At 48.6% G+C, this 16,420-nt stretch overlaps 1 protein-coding gene across 21 annotated transcripts in view; it reads left to right on the top strand.

Annotated features, from left to right (window-relative positions):
- Window positions 1–16,420, top strand: part of cacna1ab (calcium channel, voltage-dependent, P/Q type, alpha 1A subunit, b) — a 182,400-nt gene that overhangs the window by 21,256 nt on the left and 144,724 nt on the right. For all 21 annotated transcript variants that reach the window (XM_037534374.1, XM_037534383.1, XM_037534387.1 and 18 more), the window contains exon 2: window positions 16,172–16,277. In XM_037534374.1, the coding sequence (XP_037390271.1) occupies window positions 16,172–16,277 (106 nt within the window). The remainder of the gene's footprint in view (window positions 1–16,171; window positions 16,278–16,420) is intronic.

Genomic DNA, 16,420 nt, shown 5'->3' with positions numbered 1-16,420 from the left:
ATTCAGCCTAACGAGAAACTGTAGAACAGACTCGGTTTATATCACAATACCTACATTTAGAGTCGGTTATTCATTCAGCCTAACGAGAAACTGTAGAACAGACTCGGTTTATATCACAATACCTACATTTAGAGTCGGTTATTCATTCAGCCTAACGAGAAACTGTAGAACGGACTCGGTTTATATCACAATACCTACATTTAGAGTCGGTTATTCATTCAGTCTAACGAGAAACTGTAGAACGGACTCGGTTTATATCACAATACCAACATTTAGAGCCGGTTATTCATTCAGTCTAACGAGAAACTGTAGAACGGACTCGGTTTATATCACAATACCTACATTTAGAGTCGGTTATTCATTCAGTCTAACGAGAAACTGTAGAACGGACTCGGTTTATATCACAATACCTACATTTAGAGTCGGTTTTTCATTCAGCCTAACGAAAAACTGTAGAACGGACTCGGTTTATATCACAATACCTACATTTAGAGTCGGTTTTTCATTCAGCCTAACGAGAAACTGTAGAACGGACTCGGTTTATATCACAATACCTACATTTAGAGTCGGTTATTCCTTCAGCCTAACGAGAAACTGTAGAACGGACTCGGTTTATATCACAATACCTACATTTAGAGTCGGTTATTCCTTCAGCCTAATGAGAAACTGTAGAACGGACTCGGTTTATATCACAATACCTACATTAAGAGTCGGTTATTCATTCAGTCTAATGAGAAACTGTAGAACGGACTCGGTTTATATCACAATACCTACATTTAGAGTCGGTTATTCATTCAGTCTAATGAGAAACTGTAGAACGGACTCGGTTTATATCACAATACCTACATTTAGAGTCGGTTATTTATTCAGTCTAATGAGAAACTGTAGAACGTACTCGGTTTATATCACAATACCTACATTTAGAGTCGGTTATTCATTCAGACTAATGAGATGCTAATATAGTAGCGTATCCTTTCTCAGCTCATATCTTTCAGACTGAATCAGCCAGGCTGTGGTGGCTGGGATGGCTGGGATGGCTGGGATGGCTGGGATGGCTGTGGTGGCTGGGATGGCTGTGGTGGCTGGGATGGCTGCGGTGGCTGTGGTGGCTGTTGTGGCTGCGATGGCTGCGGTGGCTGGGATGGCTGCGATGGCTGGGGTGGTTGGGATGGCTGGGGTGGCTGGGATGGCTGGGATGGCTGCGATCGCTGGGGTGGTTGGGATGGCTGTGGTGGCTGGGATGGCTGCGATGGCTGGGATGGCTGCGATGGCTGGGGTGGCTGCGATGGCTGGGGTGGCTGGGGTGGCTGCGATGGTTGGGGTGGCTGGGATGGCTGCGATGGCTGGGATGGCTGCGGTGGCTGTGGTGGCTGGAATGGCTGGGATGGCTGTGGTGGCTGCGGTGGCTGGGATGGCTGGGGTGGCTGGGATAGTTGCGGTGGCTGGGGTGGCTGGGATGGCTGGGCTGGCTGTGGTGGCTGCGATGGCTGGGATGGCTGCGGTGGCTGTGGTGGCTGGAATGGCTGGGATGGCTGCGGTGGCTGTGGTGGCTGCGGTGGCTGGGGTGGCTGGGATGGCTGGGGTGGCTGGGATAGTTGCGGTGGCTGGGGTGGCTGGGATGGCTGGGCTGGCTGTGGTGGCTGCGGTGGCTGGGATAGTTGCGGTGGCTGGGGTGGCTGGGATGGCTGTGGTGGCTGCGCTGGCTGCGGTGGCTGGGGTGGCTGGGATGGCTGGGATAGTTGCGGTGGCTGGGATGCCTGGGCTGGCTGTGGTGGCTGTGGTGGCTGGGGTGGCTGGGATGGCTGGGATGGCTGGGCTGGCTGTGGTGGCTGCGGTGGCTGGGATGGCTGGGCTGGCTGTGGTGGCTGTGGTGGCTGGGATGGCTGTGGTGGCTGTGGTAGCTGGGATGGCTGGGCTGGCTGTGATGAGCGATGCTGAAGCTTTACTTCGTTTGTTTTGTTCGTGTTTGGTGTAAAGATTAGCTGCCCGTGTTTCGGCTCTACCTCGTTCTACAGTCTATAGCAGTGCTCTGGCGTGCTGAGGCCTCAAGGCTGCGTTCAGACTGCAGGCTAATCAGATTTGTTTCTCAAATCAGATTTTATGAATCAACTGTCCGCTCTGTTATCTGCAAGTGGTCAGATTTGTCTGTCCAGACATCATCAGTCTATCTGCACGGGTTGCCGTGGTAACGACGTAGGCATCAGTATGTAGCTATGCTGGTGATGCGGATTTCAAACACGGATGCAGGAGCGATGGAGGAGCATCATCTCCCCTCCAAACTCCTCAGAACTGTCTTCATCATCATGAATCTCTGGAGCTCTTCTGGAATATCTGGATATGCCAAAAATCAGATTCCGTGTGTTTTTAGTGTCCACACTGTCAATAATTCATCTGGATATGCCAAAAATCAGATTCCGTGTGTTCTTAGTGTCCACACTGTCAATAATTCATCTGGATATGCCAAAAATCAGATTCCATGTGTTTTTAGTGTCCACACTGTCAATAATTCATCTGGATATGCCAAAAATCAGATTCCGTGTGTTTTTAGTGTCCACACTGTCAATAATTCATCTGGATATGCCAAAAATCAGATTCCGTGTGTTTTTAGTGTCCACACTGTCAATAATTCATCTGGATATGCCAAAAATCAGATTCCGTGTGTTTTTAGTGTCCACACTGTCAATAATTCATCTGGATATGCCAAAAATCAGATTCCGTGTGTTTTTAGTGTCCACACTGTCAATAATTCATCTGGATATGCCAAAAGTCAGATTCCGAGTTTTTTTAGTGTCCACACTGTCAATAATTCATCTGGATATGCCAAAAATCAGATTCCGTGTGTTTTTAGTGTCCACACTGTCAATAATTCATCTGGATATGCCAAAAATCTGATTCCGTGTGTTTTTAGTGTCCACACTGTCAATAATTCATCTGGATATGCCAAAAATCAGATTCCGTGTGTTCTTAGTGTCCACACTGTCAATAATTCATCTGGATATGCCAAAAATCAGATTCCGTGTGTTCTTAGTGTCCACACTGTCAATAATTCATCTGGATATGCCAAAAATCAGATTCCGTGTGTTTTTAGTGTCCACACTGTCAATAATTCATCTGGATATGCCAAAAATCAGATTCCGTGTGTTTTTAGTGTCCACACTGTCAATAATTCATCTGGATATGCCAAAAATCAGATTCCGTGTGTTTTTAGTGTCCACACTGTCAATAATTCATCTGGATATGCCAAAAATCAGATTCCATGTGTTTTTAGTGTCCACACTGTCAATAATTCATCTGGATATGCCAAAAATCAGATTCCATGTGTTTTTAGTGTCCACACTGTCAATAATTCATCTGGATATGCCAAAAATCAGATTCCGTGTGTTATTAGTGTCCACAATGTCAATAATTCATCTGGATATGCCAAAAATCAGATTCCATGTGTTTTTAGTGTCCACACTGTCAATAATTCATCTGGATATGCCAAAAATCAGATTCCATGTGTTTTTAGTGTCCACACTGTCAATAATTCATCTGGATATGCCAAAAATCAGATTCCATGGGTTTTTAGTGTCCACACTGTCAATAATTCATCTGGATATGCCAAAAATCAGATTCCGTGTGTTATTAGTGTCCACAATGTCAATAATTCATCTGGATATGCCAAAAATCAGATTCCATGTGTTTTTAGTGTCCACACTGTCAATCTGATTTTTGGCATATCCAGATGAATTATTGACAGTGTGGACACTAAAAAAAATCAGATTCCGTGTGTTTTTAGTGTCCACACTGTCAATTATTCACCTGAATTATTTTTGTAATATTAATATATTTGGTGAAAACATTTTGTTTCCCTGTTGCTGTTGGTTTAGTGATTAAATGATCGTTTGAGGCCATTGATTTGTTGCCTGAGGAATGGATTTGGTATTGATAATGAGGTATCAGAGCTGGATCAATGTTGGGTGAGTGCTGTGATCTGATTGGCTGGGTAATTAGACAGAGTGGGCGTGGCCTGTGAATGTATAATGTGATGACAGCCAGGAAGAAAACTTCTAATAAGACGTTGTCACTGGATTGCATCAGTAATATACAGCAGCTTGCAGCTAGAGAGAGAGATATGGAGGGAGAGAGGGAGGGAGAGAGGGAGGGAGAGAGGGAGGGAGAGAGATATATGGAGGGAGGGAAGGAGAGAGAGAGAGATGGAGAGATATGGAGGGAGGGAGAGGGGGAGAGTGAGAGAGAGATATGGAGGGAGGGAGAGAGGGGGAGAGCGAGAGAGAGAGATGGAGAGATATGGAGGGAGGGAGAGAGGGGGAGAGCGAGAGAGAGAGATGGAGAGATATGGAGGGAGGGAGAGAGGGGGAGAGCGAGAGAGAGAAGTATGGAGAGATATGGAGGGTGGGAAAGAGAGATATGGAGGGAGAGAGGGAGGGAGAGAGAGAGAGAGAGATATATGGAGGGAGGGAAGGAGAGAGAGAGAGAGATGGAGGGAGGGAGAGGGGGAGAGTGAGAGAGAGATATGGAGGGAGGGAGAGAGGGGGAGAGCGAGAGAGAGAGATGGAGAGATATGGAGGGAGGGAGAGAGGGGGAGAGCGAGAGAGAGAGATGGAGAGATATGGAGGGAGGGAGAGAGGGGGAGAGCGAGAGAGAGAAGTATGGAGAGATATGGAGGGTGGGAAAGAGAGATATGGAGGGAGAGAGGGAGGGAGAGAGAGAGAGAGATATATGGAGGGAGGGAAGGAGAGAGAGAGAGAGATGGAGGGAGGGAGAGGGGGAGAGTGAGAGAGAGATATGGAGGGAGGGAGAGAGGGGGAGAGCGAGAGAGAGAGATGGAGAGATATGGAGGGAGGGAGAGAGGGGGAGAGCGAGAGAGAGAAGTATGGAGAGATATGGAGGGTGGGAAAGAGAGATATGGAGGGAGAGAGGGAGGGAAAGAGAGATATGGAGGGAGAGAGGGAGGGAGAGAGAGAGAGAGAGAGAGAGATATGGAGGGAGGGAAGGAGAGAGAGAGAGATGGAGAGAGAGAGAAGGACAGGGGCAGAGGGAGAGAGAGATATGGAGAGAGAGAGAAGGACAGGGGGAGAGGGAGAGAGAGATATGGAGAGAGGGAAGGAGAGAGAGAGATATGGAGAGAGAGAGAAGGACAGGGGCAGAGGGAGAGAGAGATATGGAGAGAGAGAGAAGGACAGGGGGAGAGGGAGAGAGAGATATGGAGAGAGAGAGAAGGACAGGGGCAGAGGGAGAGAGAGATATGGAGAGAGAGAGATGGACAGGGGGAGAGGGAGAGAGAGAGATATTGAGAGAGAGAGAAGGACAGGGGAGAGGGAGAGAGAGAGATATGGAGAGAGAGAGAAGGACAGGGGCAGAGGGAGAGAGAGATATGGAGAGAGAGAGAAGGACAGGGGCAGAGGGAGAGAGAGATATGGAGAGAGAGAGATGGACAGGGGGAGAGGGGGAGAGAGAGAGAAGGACAGGGGAGAGGGAGAGAGAGATATGGAGAGAGAGAGAAGGACAGGGGGAGAGGGAGAGAGAGAGAAGGACAGGGGAGAGGGAGAGAGAGATATGGAGAGAGAGAGAGAAGGACAGGGGGAGAGGGAGAGAGAGAGAAGGACAGGGGGAGAGAGAGAGAGAAGAGAGAGGGAGACAGATGGAGAGAGAGAGATATGGAGAGAGAGAGATGGACAGGGGGAGTGGGAGAGAGAGAGATGGACAGGGGGAGTGGGAGAGAGAGAGATGGAGAGATATGGAGAGAGAGAGAAGGACAGGGGCAGAGGGAGAGAGAGAGATACGGAGAGAGAGAGAAGGACAGGGGAGAGGGAGAGAGAGATATGGAGAGAGAGAGAAGGACAGGGGGAGAGGGAGAGAGAGGGAGACAGATGGAGAGAGAGAGATATGGAGAGAGAGAGATGGACAGGGGGAGTGGGAGAGAGAGAGATGGAGAGAGAGAGAAGGACAGGGGCAGAGTGAGAGAGAGATGTGGAGAGAGAGAGAAGGACAGGGGGAGAGGGAGAGAGAGGGAGACAGATGGAGAGAGAGAGATATGGAGAGAGAGAGATGGACAGGGGGAGTGGGAGAGAGAGAGATGGAGAGAGAGAGAAGGACAGGGGGAGAGGGAGAGAGAGATATGGAGAGAGAGAGAAGGACAGGGGGAGAGGGGGAGAGAGAGAGAGAAGAGAGAGGGAGACAGATGGAGAGAGAGATATGGAGAGAGAGAGATGGACAGGGGGAGTGGGAGAGAGAGAGATGGAGAGATATGGAGGGAGGGAGAGAGGGAGAGAGAGATATGGAGAGAGGGAGAGAGAGAGATGGAGAGATATGGAGAGAGGGAGAGAGAGATATGGAGAGAGGGAGAGAGAGAGATGGAGAGATATGGAGGGAGGGAGAGAGAGATGGACAGGGGGAGAGATGGAGAGGGGGGTGGTGAGACAGATGGAGAGCGAGGGATAAAGAGAAGTAAAGAGATGGACAAACAGTGGCAGATGGAGAGAGATTTTTTGACTGAAGAGTAAAGAGTTTGGAGATGAAAACAGGCAGAAAATAAAGGGATGGAATGATGGACAGAGTGAAGAGAGCAGAGTGTATGAAGTGAGATGAGTAAACAAAACTGCAAAGAGCGCCGAGCTGGAGTGTTTAGCAAAAGGGGGGAAGAGAGAGAGTGAGAGAGAGAGAGGGATAGAGAAAAATAAGGGAGACAGAAATAGAGACAGAAAAGTAATAAAGAGAAAGAAAAGAAAAGAAAAGCAGGAGAGAGAGGAGAGAGAGTTAGAGAGAAAAGGAGAGTGAGGTGAATTAAAGGGAGAAGAAGGAGCAGAGAGAGAGTAGCGAGGGCAAAGAGAAGAGGGAGTGGAAGAAAGGGTGAGTGAGATTGGGAAAGAGAAGAGAGAGAGAGAGAGAGCGTGAGAGGAGGGTGGAGGAGAGAAGCCTTTTATCAGTCACAAATCTATTTTTAGTGCTGAGCAGGAGGAAGGCTCTACGGCATCATTACTCACACACACACACACACACACACACTCACACACACACACACACACTCACATACATCGCTCATCTTGTTCGAGTGTGTGAGATCAGCTCTCTTCCCTAAAGCAGGCCATCAACTCAAAGCTCCACTGCAGCATCAGCCAACACAACTACAACTCCCATGATGCCTTCATCAGCCAAACAGAGCTATGCACACTGTGCACTCATTCAGCTGTACTGGGGGTTGTAGTTCACAGCGACTGCTGAACACGGAATTCATTATTTGGATTTAGAAGAGATGTTTATATTGGGTAGATTTACCCACACACACACTTCTCTTCTCCTCTCTTCTCCTCTCCTCTCTTCAATTCAGTTCTTTTTCCCTCTTCTGTTCTCCTCTCTTCTCTTCCCTTCCCTTCTCTTCTTTTCTTCTCTTCTTTTCTCTTCTTTTCTCTTCTCATCTCTTCTTTTCATTTCTCTTATCCCTCCTATCCTATCATCTCTTCTCTCCTTCTTTTCTCTTCTTTCCTCTCCTCTTCTCACCTCTTCTCTCTTTTCTCCTCTTCTGTCCTCTTCTCTTCTGTCTTCCTAAATTGATGGGTGAATTATTAAGAGTCCATTATGAGCTGCAGGCTACTCCGCACTCTAACCGCCTTCCAGTAAAGTATCATCACAGAGAGAGAGACGGAGAGAGACAGACAAAGAGAGAGAGACAGATGGAGAGGGAGAGAAGGAGAGAGAGAACCCTTGGTCAGCATTCCTGCTACTGAGAGCTGATTGGTTAGTGTTACTGCTACTGAGAGCTGATTGGTTAGAGTTACTGCTACTGAGAGCTGATTGGTTAGTGTTACTGCTACTGAGAACTGATTGGTTAGAGTTACTGCTACTGAGAGCTGATTGGTTAGCGTTACTGCTACTGAGAGCTGATTGGTTAGAGTTACTGCTACTGAGAACTGATTGGTTAGCGTTACTGCTACTGAGAGCTGATTGGTTAGAGTTACTGCTACTGAGAACTGATTGGTTAGCGTTTCTGCTACTGAGAGCTGATTGGTTAGCGTTACTGCTACTGAGAGCTGATTGGTTAGAGTTACTGCTACTGAGAGCTGATTGGTTAGCGTTACTGCTACTGAGAGCTGATTGGTTAGCGTTACTGCTACTGAGAGCTGATTGGTTAGTGTTACTGCTACTGAGAGCTGATTGGTTAGAGTTATTGCTACTGAGAGCTGATTGGTTAGTGTTACTGCTACTGAGAGCTGATTGGTTAGAGTTACTGCTACTGAGAGCTGATTGGTTAGTGTTACTGCTACTGAGAGCTGATTGGTTAGAGTTACTGCTACTGAGAGCTGATTGGTTAGTGTTACTGCTACTGAGAGCTGATTGGTTAGAGTTACTGCTACTGAGAGCTGATTGGTTAGAGTTACTGCTACTGAGAGCTGATTGGTCAGTGTTACTGCTACTGAGAGCTGATTGGTTAGTGTTACTGCTACTGAGAGCTGATTGGTCAGTGTTACTGCTACTGAGAGCTGATTGGTCAGTGTTACTGCTACTGAGAGCTGATTGGTTAGAGTTACTGCTACTGAGAGCTGATTGGTTAGAGTTACAGCTACTGAGAGCTGATTGGTTAGAGTTACTGCTACTGAGAGCTGATTGGTTAGAGTTACTGCTACTGAGAGCTGATTGGTTAGAGTTACTGCTACTCAGAGCTGATTGGTCAGTGTTACTGCTACTGAGAGCTGATTGGTTAGAGTTACTGCTACTGAGAGCTGATTGGTTAGAGTTACTGCTACTGAGAGCTGATTGGTTAGTGTTACTGCTACTGAGAGCTGATTGGTTAGTGTTACTGCTACTGAGAGCTGATTGGTTAGAGTTACTGCTACTGAGAGCTGATTGGTTAGAGTTACTGCTACTGAGAGCTGATTGGTTAGAGTTACTGCTACTGAGAGCTGATTGGTTAGAGTTACTGCTACTGAGAGCTGATTGGTTAGTGTTACTGCTACTGAGAGCTGATTGGTTAGAGTTACTGTGTACTTATGATTGTGGAGGTCTAATTTATATCTGTATAGAGAATAGCAATGCCAGAGATGTTCACTAGTATTTCACCAGTGTTTGGGTCCTTCTGTAGTGCTGAATAGTTTTGCATATTGTTCACTAGTGTTTAAAATGTTTATTACTATCTACAACCCCAGTTCCAGTGAAGTTGGGATGTTGTGTAAAACATGAATAAAAACAGAAGACGATGATTTGCAAATCCTTTTCAACTGAATCCACTACAAAGACGAGATATTTAATGTTCAAACAGATAAACTTTATTGTTTTTTTCAAATATTCACTCATTTTGAATTTGATGCCTGCAACACGTTCCAGAGAAGTTGGGACAGGGGCGTGTTTCCCACTGAGTTACATCACCTTTCCTTTAACACTCAATAAGCGTTTGGGAACTGAGGACACTGATTGTTGAAGCTTTGTAGGTGGAATTCTTTCCCATTCCTGCTTGATGTCCAGCTTCAGCTGCTCAGCAGTCCGGGGGTCTCCGCTGTCGTATTTTGAGTTTCATAATGCGCCACACATTTTCAGTGTGAGACCTGTTCACCTGTAGAATGTTCCAAACAGGTGTTTTTGAGCATTCCTCAGCTTTCCCAGTCTTTTGTTGCCCCGTCCCAACTTCTCTGGAACGTGCTGCAGGCATCAAATTCAAAATGAGTGAATATTTACAAAAACAGTAAAGTTTATCCGTTTGAACATTAAATATCTCGTCTTTGTAGTGGATTCAGTTGAAAAGGATTTGCAGATCATCGTTTTCTGTTTTTATTTATGTTTTACACAACGTCCCAACTTCACTGGAGTTGGGGTTGTAATAATATTACTGAGTCTAGGCCGAAAACTGTCTTTCTTTGTTAACAGACTCCTCCGTCCTCCTGTCTCAGCGTGCCCCCATTCAGCTGAGCAATGTCAGGCTTTCTACATTCCTTTGAAAAGGAAATGAATCGGATCTACAGCCTCTTTCCTTCCTCTTCTCAGTCACTCGCCTTCACCGAATCTCCTCTGAACACAAAGCTGACCTGTTTCACACCTGTTGACTCCTTTTCTGTCTCTGAGCTCATCACTAAGTCTAATGCTATCCCCTGTCAGCTTGACCCTGCCCCACCCCTCTACTCAAGACCTGTTTATCCTGCCCCCACCCCTCTACTCAAGACCTGTTCATCCTGCCCCCACCCCTCTACTCAAGACCTGTTCATCCTGCCCCCACCCGTCTACTCAAGACCTGTTCATCCTGCCCCCACCCCTCTACTCAAGGCCTGTTCACCCTGCCCCCACCCCTCTACTCAAGGCCTGTTCATCCTGCCCCCACCCCTCTACTCAAGACCTGTTCATCCTGCCCCCACCCCTCTACTCAAGACCTGTTTATCCTGCCCCCACCCCTCTACTCAAGACCTGTTTATCCTGCCCCCACCCCTCTACTCAAGACCTGTTTATCCTGCCCCCACCCCTCTACTCAAGGCCTGTTCATCCTGCCCCTACCCCTCTACTCAAGACCTGTTTATCCTGCCCCCACCCCTCTACTCAAGGCCTGTTCATCCTGCCCCCACCCCTCTACTCAAGGCCTGTTCATCCTGCCCCCACCCCTCTACTCAAGGCCTGTTCATCCTGCCCCCACCCCTCTACTCAAGGCCTGTTCATCCTGCCCCCACCCCTCTACTCAAGACCTGTTCATCCTGCCCCCACCCCTCTACTCAAGGCCTGTTCATCCTGCCCCCACCCCTCTACTCGAGGCCTGTTCATCCTGCCCCCACCCCTCTACTCAAGGCCTGTTCATCCTGCCCCCACCCCTCTACTCGAGGCCTGTTCATCCTGCCCCACCCCTCTACTCGAGGCCTGTTCATCCTGCCCCCACCCCTCTACTCGAGGCCTGTTCATCCTGCCCCCACCCCTCTACTCGAGGCCTGTTCATCCTGCCCCCACCCCTCTACTCGAGGCCTGTTCATCCTGCCCCCACCCCTCTACTCGAGGCCTGTTCATCCTGCCCCCACCCCTCTACTCGAGGCCTGTTCATCCTGCCCCACCCCTCTACTCGAGGCCTGTTCATCCTGCCCCCACCCCTCTACTCGAGGCCTGTTCATCCTGCCCCCACCCCTCTACTCGAGGCCTGTTCATCCTGCCCCCACCCCTCTACTCGAGGTCTGTTCATCCTGCCCCCACCCCTCTACTCAAGACCTGTTCATCCTGCCCCCACCCCTCTACTCAAGACCTGTTCATCCTGCCCCCACCCCTCTACTCAAGGCCTGTTCATCCTGCCCCCACCCCTCTACTCAAGGCCTGTTCATCCTGCCCCCACCCCTCTACTCAAGGCCTGTTCATCCTGCCCCCATCCCTCTACTCAAGGCCTGTTCATCCTGCCCCCACCCCTCTACTCAAGGCCTGTTCATCTGTAATCAACACCCCAGTTACTACAGTGATAAATTCATGTCTCTCTTCTGGTTCTGTTCCTACTGCCCTTAAAACTGCTGCAGTTACTCCGATACTTAAGAAGCCTGAATTGGACCCGACTTCTCTTTCTAATTACAGACCCGTCTCACACCTTCCATTTTTAGCTAAAGTAATGGAAAGAGTGGTCGCTTCCCAACTCCAGACGTTTCTGAGTGATAGTGCCGTCTATGAGCCATTCCAGTCTGGTTTCCGTCCTCACCACAGCACTACGCCCGCTGCCGGTCCCGTCCCGTATTCACTACTGTAACTCCCTCTTTGTTGGTCTCCCTGTAAAGTCTGTACTAAAGCTACAGGACATTCAGAGCTCTGCAGCTGGAGTTCTCACCCACTCAGCGTTCAGCTCCATCACCGTGTCCTCTCTCAGCTACGCCCGCTGCCGGTCCCGTCCCGTATTCACTAATGTCTGAGTACTTTACTGGTGTCTATGATAAGCAGTGGGATGTTCACGAGTGTTTGATATGTTTACTGGTTTTGGGATTGTTATGGTGATTGTGATAGTCACTAGTGTTGGGGATGCTCACTATTTGTTTTTTGAGACTGTGACTAGTGTTGGGGATGTTCACTAGGCTTTGAGGCGGTTAGGATAGTCCCATGTGTTGAGGATGGTCACTAACACTGAGTTTGCATACTAAGCGCTGTGAGAGGGAGAACATGCGTGAAGTGAGAGGCATGTAGGTCAGTGAAATATACAGAAAACAGAGTATAGTGAAAGAGTTGTGATGATGAAATAAACTTGTTTTTGTTTTAGTCTGTTTAATTGTTGTTAACTAGTGCATAATTAAAAAACAGACACGCCGGCCCGGGTCACTAGTCTGGGATGGTCAGTAGCTCATGCTGGGTCCTACAGGTTCTCCCTCATGGTCCAGACTCCTCAGTGACTCATCTCACATCTAAACCTACAGCGCTTTTGTGTGTGTGTGTGTCTGTGTGTGTCTGTGTGTCTCTGTGTAAGTGTGTGTGTGTGTGAGAGTGTGTGTCTCTGTGTGTGTGTGTGAGAGTGTGTGTCTCTGTGTGTGTGTGTGTGAGTGTGTGTCTGTGTGAGTGTGTGTGTGTGTGTGTGTGTGTGTGTGTGTGTGTGTGAGAGTGTGTGTGTGTGTGTGTGTGTGTGAGAGTGTGTGTGTGTGTGTGTGTGTGTCTCTGTGTGTGTGTGTGTGTGAGAGTGTGTGTCTGTGTGTGTGTGTGTGTCTCTGTGTGTGTGTGTGTGTGTGTGAGAGTGTGTGTCTGTGTGTGTGTGTCTCTGTGTGTGTGTGAGTGTGTGTCTCTGTGTGAGTGTGTGTCTGTGTGTGTGTCTCTGTGTGTGTGTGTGTGAGAGTGTGTGTCTCTGTGTGTGTGTGTGTGTCTCTGTGTGTGTGTGTGAGAGTGTGTGTCTGTGTGTGTGTGTGTGTCTCTGTGTGTGTGTGTGTGTGTGTGTGTGAGAGTGTGTGTCTGTGTGTGTGTGTCTCTGTGTGTGTGTGAGTGTGTGTCTCTGTGTGAGTGTGTGTCTGTGTGTGTGTCTCTGTGTGTGTGTGAGAGTGTGTGTCTCTGTGTGTGTGTGTGTGTCTCTGTGTGTGTGTGTGTGTGAGAGTGTGTGTCTCTGTGTGTGTGTGTGTGTCTCTGTGTGTGTGTGTGAGAGTGTGTGTCTGTGTGTGTGTGTGTGTCTCTGTGTGTGTGTGTGTGTGTGTGAGAGTGTGTGTCTGTGTGTGTGTGTCTCTGTGTGTGTGTGAGTGTGTGTCTCTGTGTGAGTGTGTGTCTGTGTGTGTGTCTCTGTGTGTGTGTGTGTGTGAGAGTGTGTGTCTCTGTGTGTGTGTGTGTGTCTCTGTGTGTGTCTGTGTGTGTGTGTGTGTCTCTGTGTGTGTGTGTGTGTGTGTGAGAGTGTGTGTCTGTGTGTGTGTGTCTCTGTGTGTGTGTGAGTGTGTGTCTCTGTGTGAGTGTGTGTCTGTGTGTGTGTCTCTGTGTGTGTGTGTGTGTGAGAGTGTGTGTCTCTGTGTGTGTGTGTGTGTCTCTGTGTGTGTGTGTGTGTGAGAGTGTGTGTCTCTGTGTGTGTGTGTGTGTCTCTGTGTGTGTGTGTGAGAGTGTGTGTCTGTGTGTGTGTGTGTGTCTCTGTGTGTGTGTGTGTGTGTGAGAGTGTGTGTCTGTGTGTGTGTGTCTCTGTGTGTGTGTGAGTGTGTCTCTGTGTGAGTGTGTGTCTGTGTGTGTGTCTCTGTGTGTGTGTGTGTGTGAGAGTGTGTGTCTCTGTGTGTGTGTGTGTGTCTCTGTGTGTGTGTGTGAGAGTGTGTGTCTGTGTGTGTGTGTGTGTCTCTGTGTGTGTGTGTGAGAGTGTGTGTCTGTGTGTGTGTGTGTCTCTGTGTGTGTGTGTGTGTGTGTGTGTGTGTGTGTGTGTGTGTGTGTGTGTGTGTGTGTGTGTGAGAGTGTGTGTGCTCTGTGTGTGTGTGTGAGTGTAAGCACTGCAGCTTCCTGTGTGAAACCGGCTGGATGGCAGCAACACTGACAGGACAGCACGAGTGTGTCATGGCACATCAGCTGATGTGTGTGTGTGTGTGTGTGTGTGCGTGTGTGTGACCTCTGGTAAACATGCCTGGTCTAACAGGATAACGAGCGCTCCATTATAGCGGCTGGATCTGTCTACAACCATCAGCTCAACACAGCCCTGCAGGCCTGTGTGTGTGTTTGTACTCGGTGCTGCAGCCACACATCACTTACACACCAACACACACTTGTTTTCATGCTGCAAGTGCAACAGCAGAATGATGTAATATTGTCGGTGTTATATTGTCGACGTGCTGATGTCACTATGGTTTTATTTTAGTGCAGTAGGCCGGCTTCCTGCACTACCGCTGTCACTTTTTATTCAGTTTTCACAGATTATTTAGATGATGAAAGTGATTGGATGAGAGTGAGGTGGTGGATGTGACTGGATGAGTGAGGTGGTGAATGTGACTGGATGAGAGTGAGGTGGTGGATGTGACTGGATGAGTGAGGTGGTGGATGTGACTGGATGAGAGTGAGGTGGTGGATGTGACTGGATGAGTGAGGTGGTGAATGTGACTGGATGAGAGTGAGGTGGTGGATGTGACTGGATGAGTGAGGTGGTGGATGTGACTGGATGAGAGTGAGGTGGTGGATGTGACTGGATGAGTGAGGTGGTGAATGTGACTGGATGAGAGTGAGGTGGTGGATGTGACTGGATGAGTGAGGTGGTGGATGTGACTGGATGAGAGTGAGGTGGTGGATGTGACTGGATGAGTGAGGTGGTGGATGTGACTGGATGAGAGTGAGGTGGTGGATGTGACTGGATGAGTGAGGTGGTGGATGTGACTGGATGAGAGTGAGGTGGTGGATGTGACTGGATGAGTGAGGTGGTGGATGTGACTGGATGAGAGTGAGGTGGTGGATGTGACTGGATGAGAGTGAGGTGGTGAATATGACTGGATGAGAGTGAGGTGGTGAATATGCCTGGATGAGAGTGAGGTGGTGAATGTGACTGGATGAGAGTGAGGTGGTTGATGTGACTGGATGAGAGTGAGGTGGTGAATATGACTGGATGAGAGTGAGGTGGTGGATGTGACTGGATGAGAGTGAGGTGGTGGATGTGACTGGATGAGAGTGAGGTGGTTGATGTGACTGGATGAGAGTGAGGTGGTGGATGTGACTGGATGAGAGTGAGGTGGTGAATATGACTGGATGAGAGTGAGGTGGTGAATGTGACTGGATGAGAGTGAGGTGGTGAATATGACTGGATGAGAGTGAGGTGGTGAATATGACTGGATGAGAGTGAGGTGGTGGATGTGACTGGATGAGAGTGAGGTGGTGAATATGCCTGGATGAGAGTGAGGTGCTGAATATGACTGGATGAGAGTGAGGTGCTGAATATGACTGGATGAGAGTGAGGTGCTGAATATGCCTGGATGAGAGTGAGGTGGTGAATATGCCTGGATGAGAGTGAGGTGGTGAATATGACTGGATGAGAGTGAGGTGGTGAATATGCCTCGATGAGAGTGAGGTGGTGAATATGACTGGATGAGAGTGAGGTGGTGAATATGACTGGTTGAGAGTGAGGTGGTGAATGTGACTGGATGAGAGTGAGGTGGTGAATGTGACTGGATGAGAGTGAGGTGGTGAATATAACTGGATGAGAGTGAGGTGGTGAATATGACTGGATGAGAGTGAGGTGCTGAATATGACTGGATGAGAGTGAGGTGCTGGATGTGTCTGGATGAGAGTGAGGTGCTGGATGTGTCTGGATGAGAGTGAGGTGGTGAATATGACTGGATGAGAGTGAGGTGGTGAATATGACTGGATGAGAGTGAGGTGGTGAATATGCCTGGATGAGAGTGAGGTGCTGAATATGACTGGATGAGAGTGAGGTGGTGAATATGACTGGATGTGAGTGAGGTGGTGAATATGCCTCGATGAGAGTGAGGTGGTGGATGTGACTGGATGAGAGTGAGGTGGTGAATATGCCTGGATGAGAGTGAGGTGGTGGATGTGACTGGATGAGAGTGAGGTGCTGAATATGACTGGATGAGAGTGAGGTGGTGGATGTGACTGGATGAGAGTGAGGTGGTGAATATGACTGGATGAGAGTGAGGTGGTGAATATGACTGGATGAGAGTGAGGTGGTGAATATGCCTGGATGAGAGTGAGGTGGTGAATATGACTGGATGAGAGTGAGGTGGTGGATGTGACTGGATGAGAGTGAGGTGGTGAATATGACTGTTTCCCTGAATTTGACCTTAACTGTGTGTCTCACTCCGTTTGAGTGGATGATTTTAACCACCATCATCGCCAACTGCATTGTTTTGGCCCTGGAGCAGCATCTACCAGACGGAGACAAAACACCGCTTTCAGAGAGACTGGTGAGACATCACACACACTCACACACACACACTCTCACACACACACACTCACACTCACACACACACACTCACACACACTCACACACACACACACACACACACACACTCACACACACACTCTCACACACACACACACACACTCA

Source organism: Pygocentrus nattereri, chromosome 25 (genome assembly GCF_015220715.1).
Source record: "Pygocentrus nattereri isolate fPygNat1 chromosome 25, fPygNat1.pri, whole genome shotgun sequence".
NCBI lineage: Eukaryota > Metazoa > Chordata > Actinopteri > Characiformes > Serrasalmidae > Pygocentrus > Pygocentrus nattereri.
The sequence above is the reverse complement of the archived record's forward strand: the minus strand, read 5'-3'. Positions and strand labels throughout refer to the sequence as shown.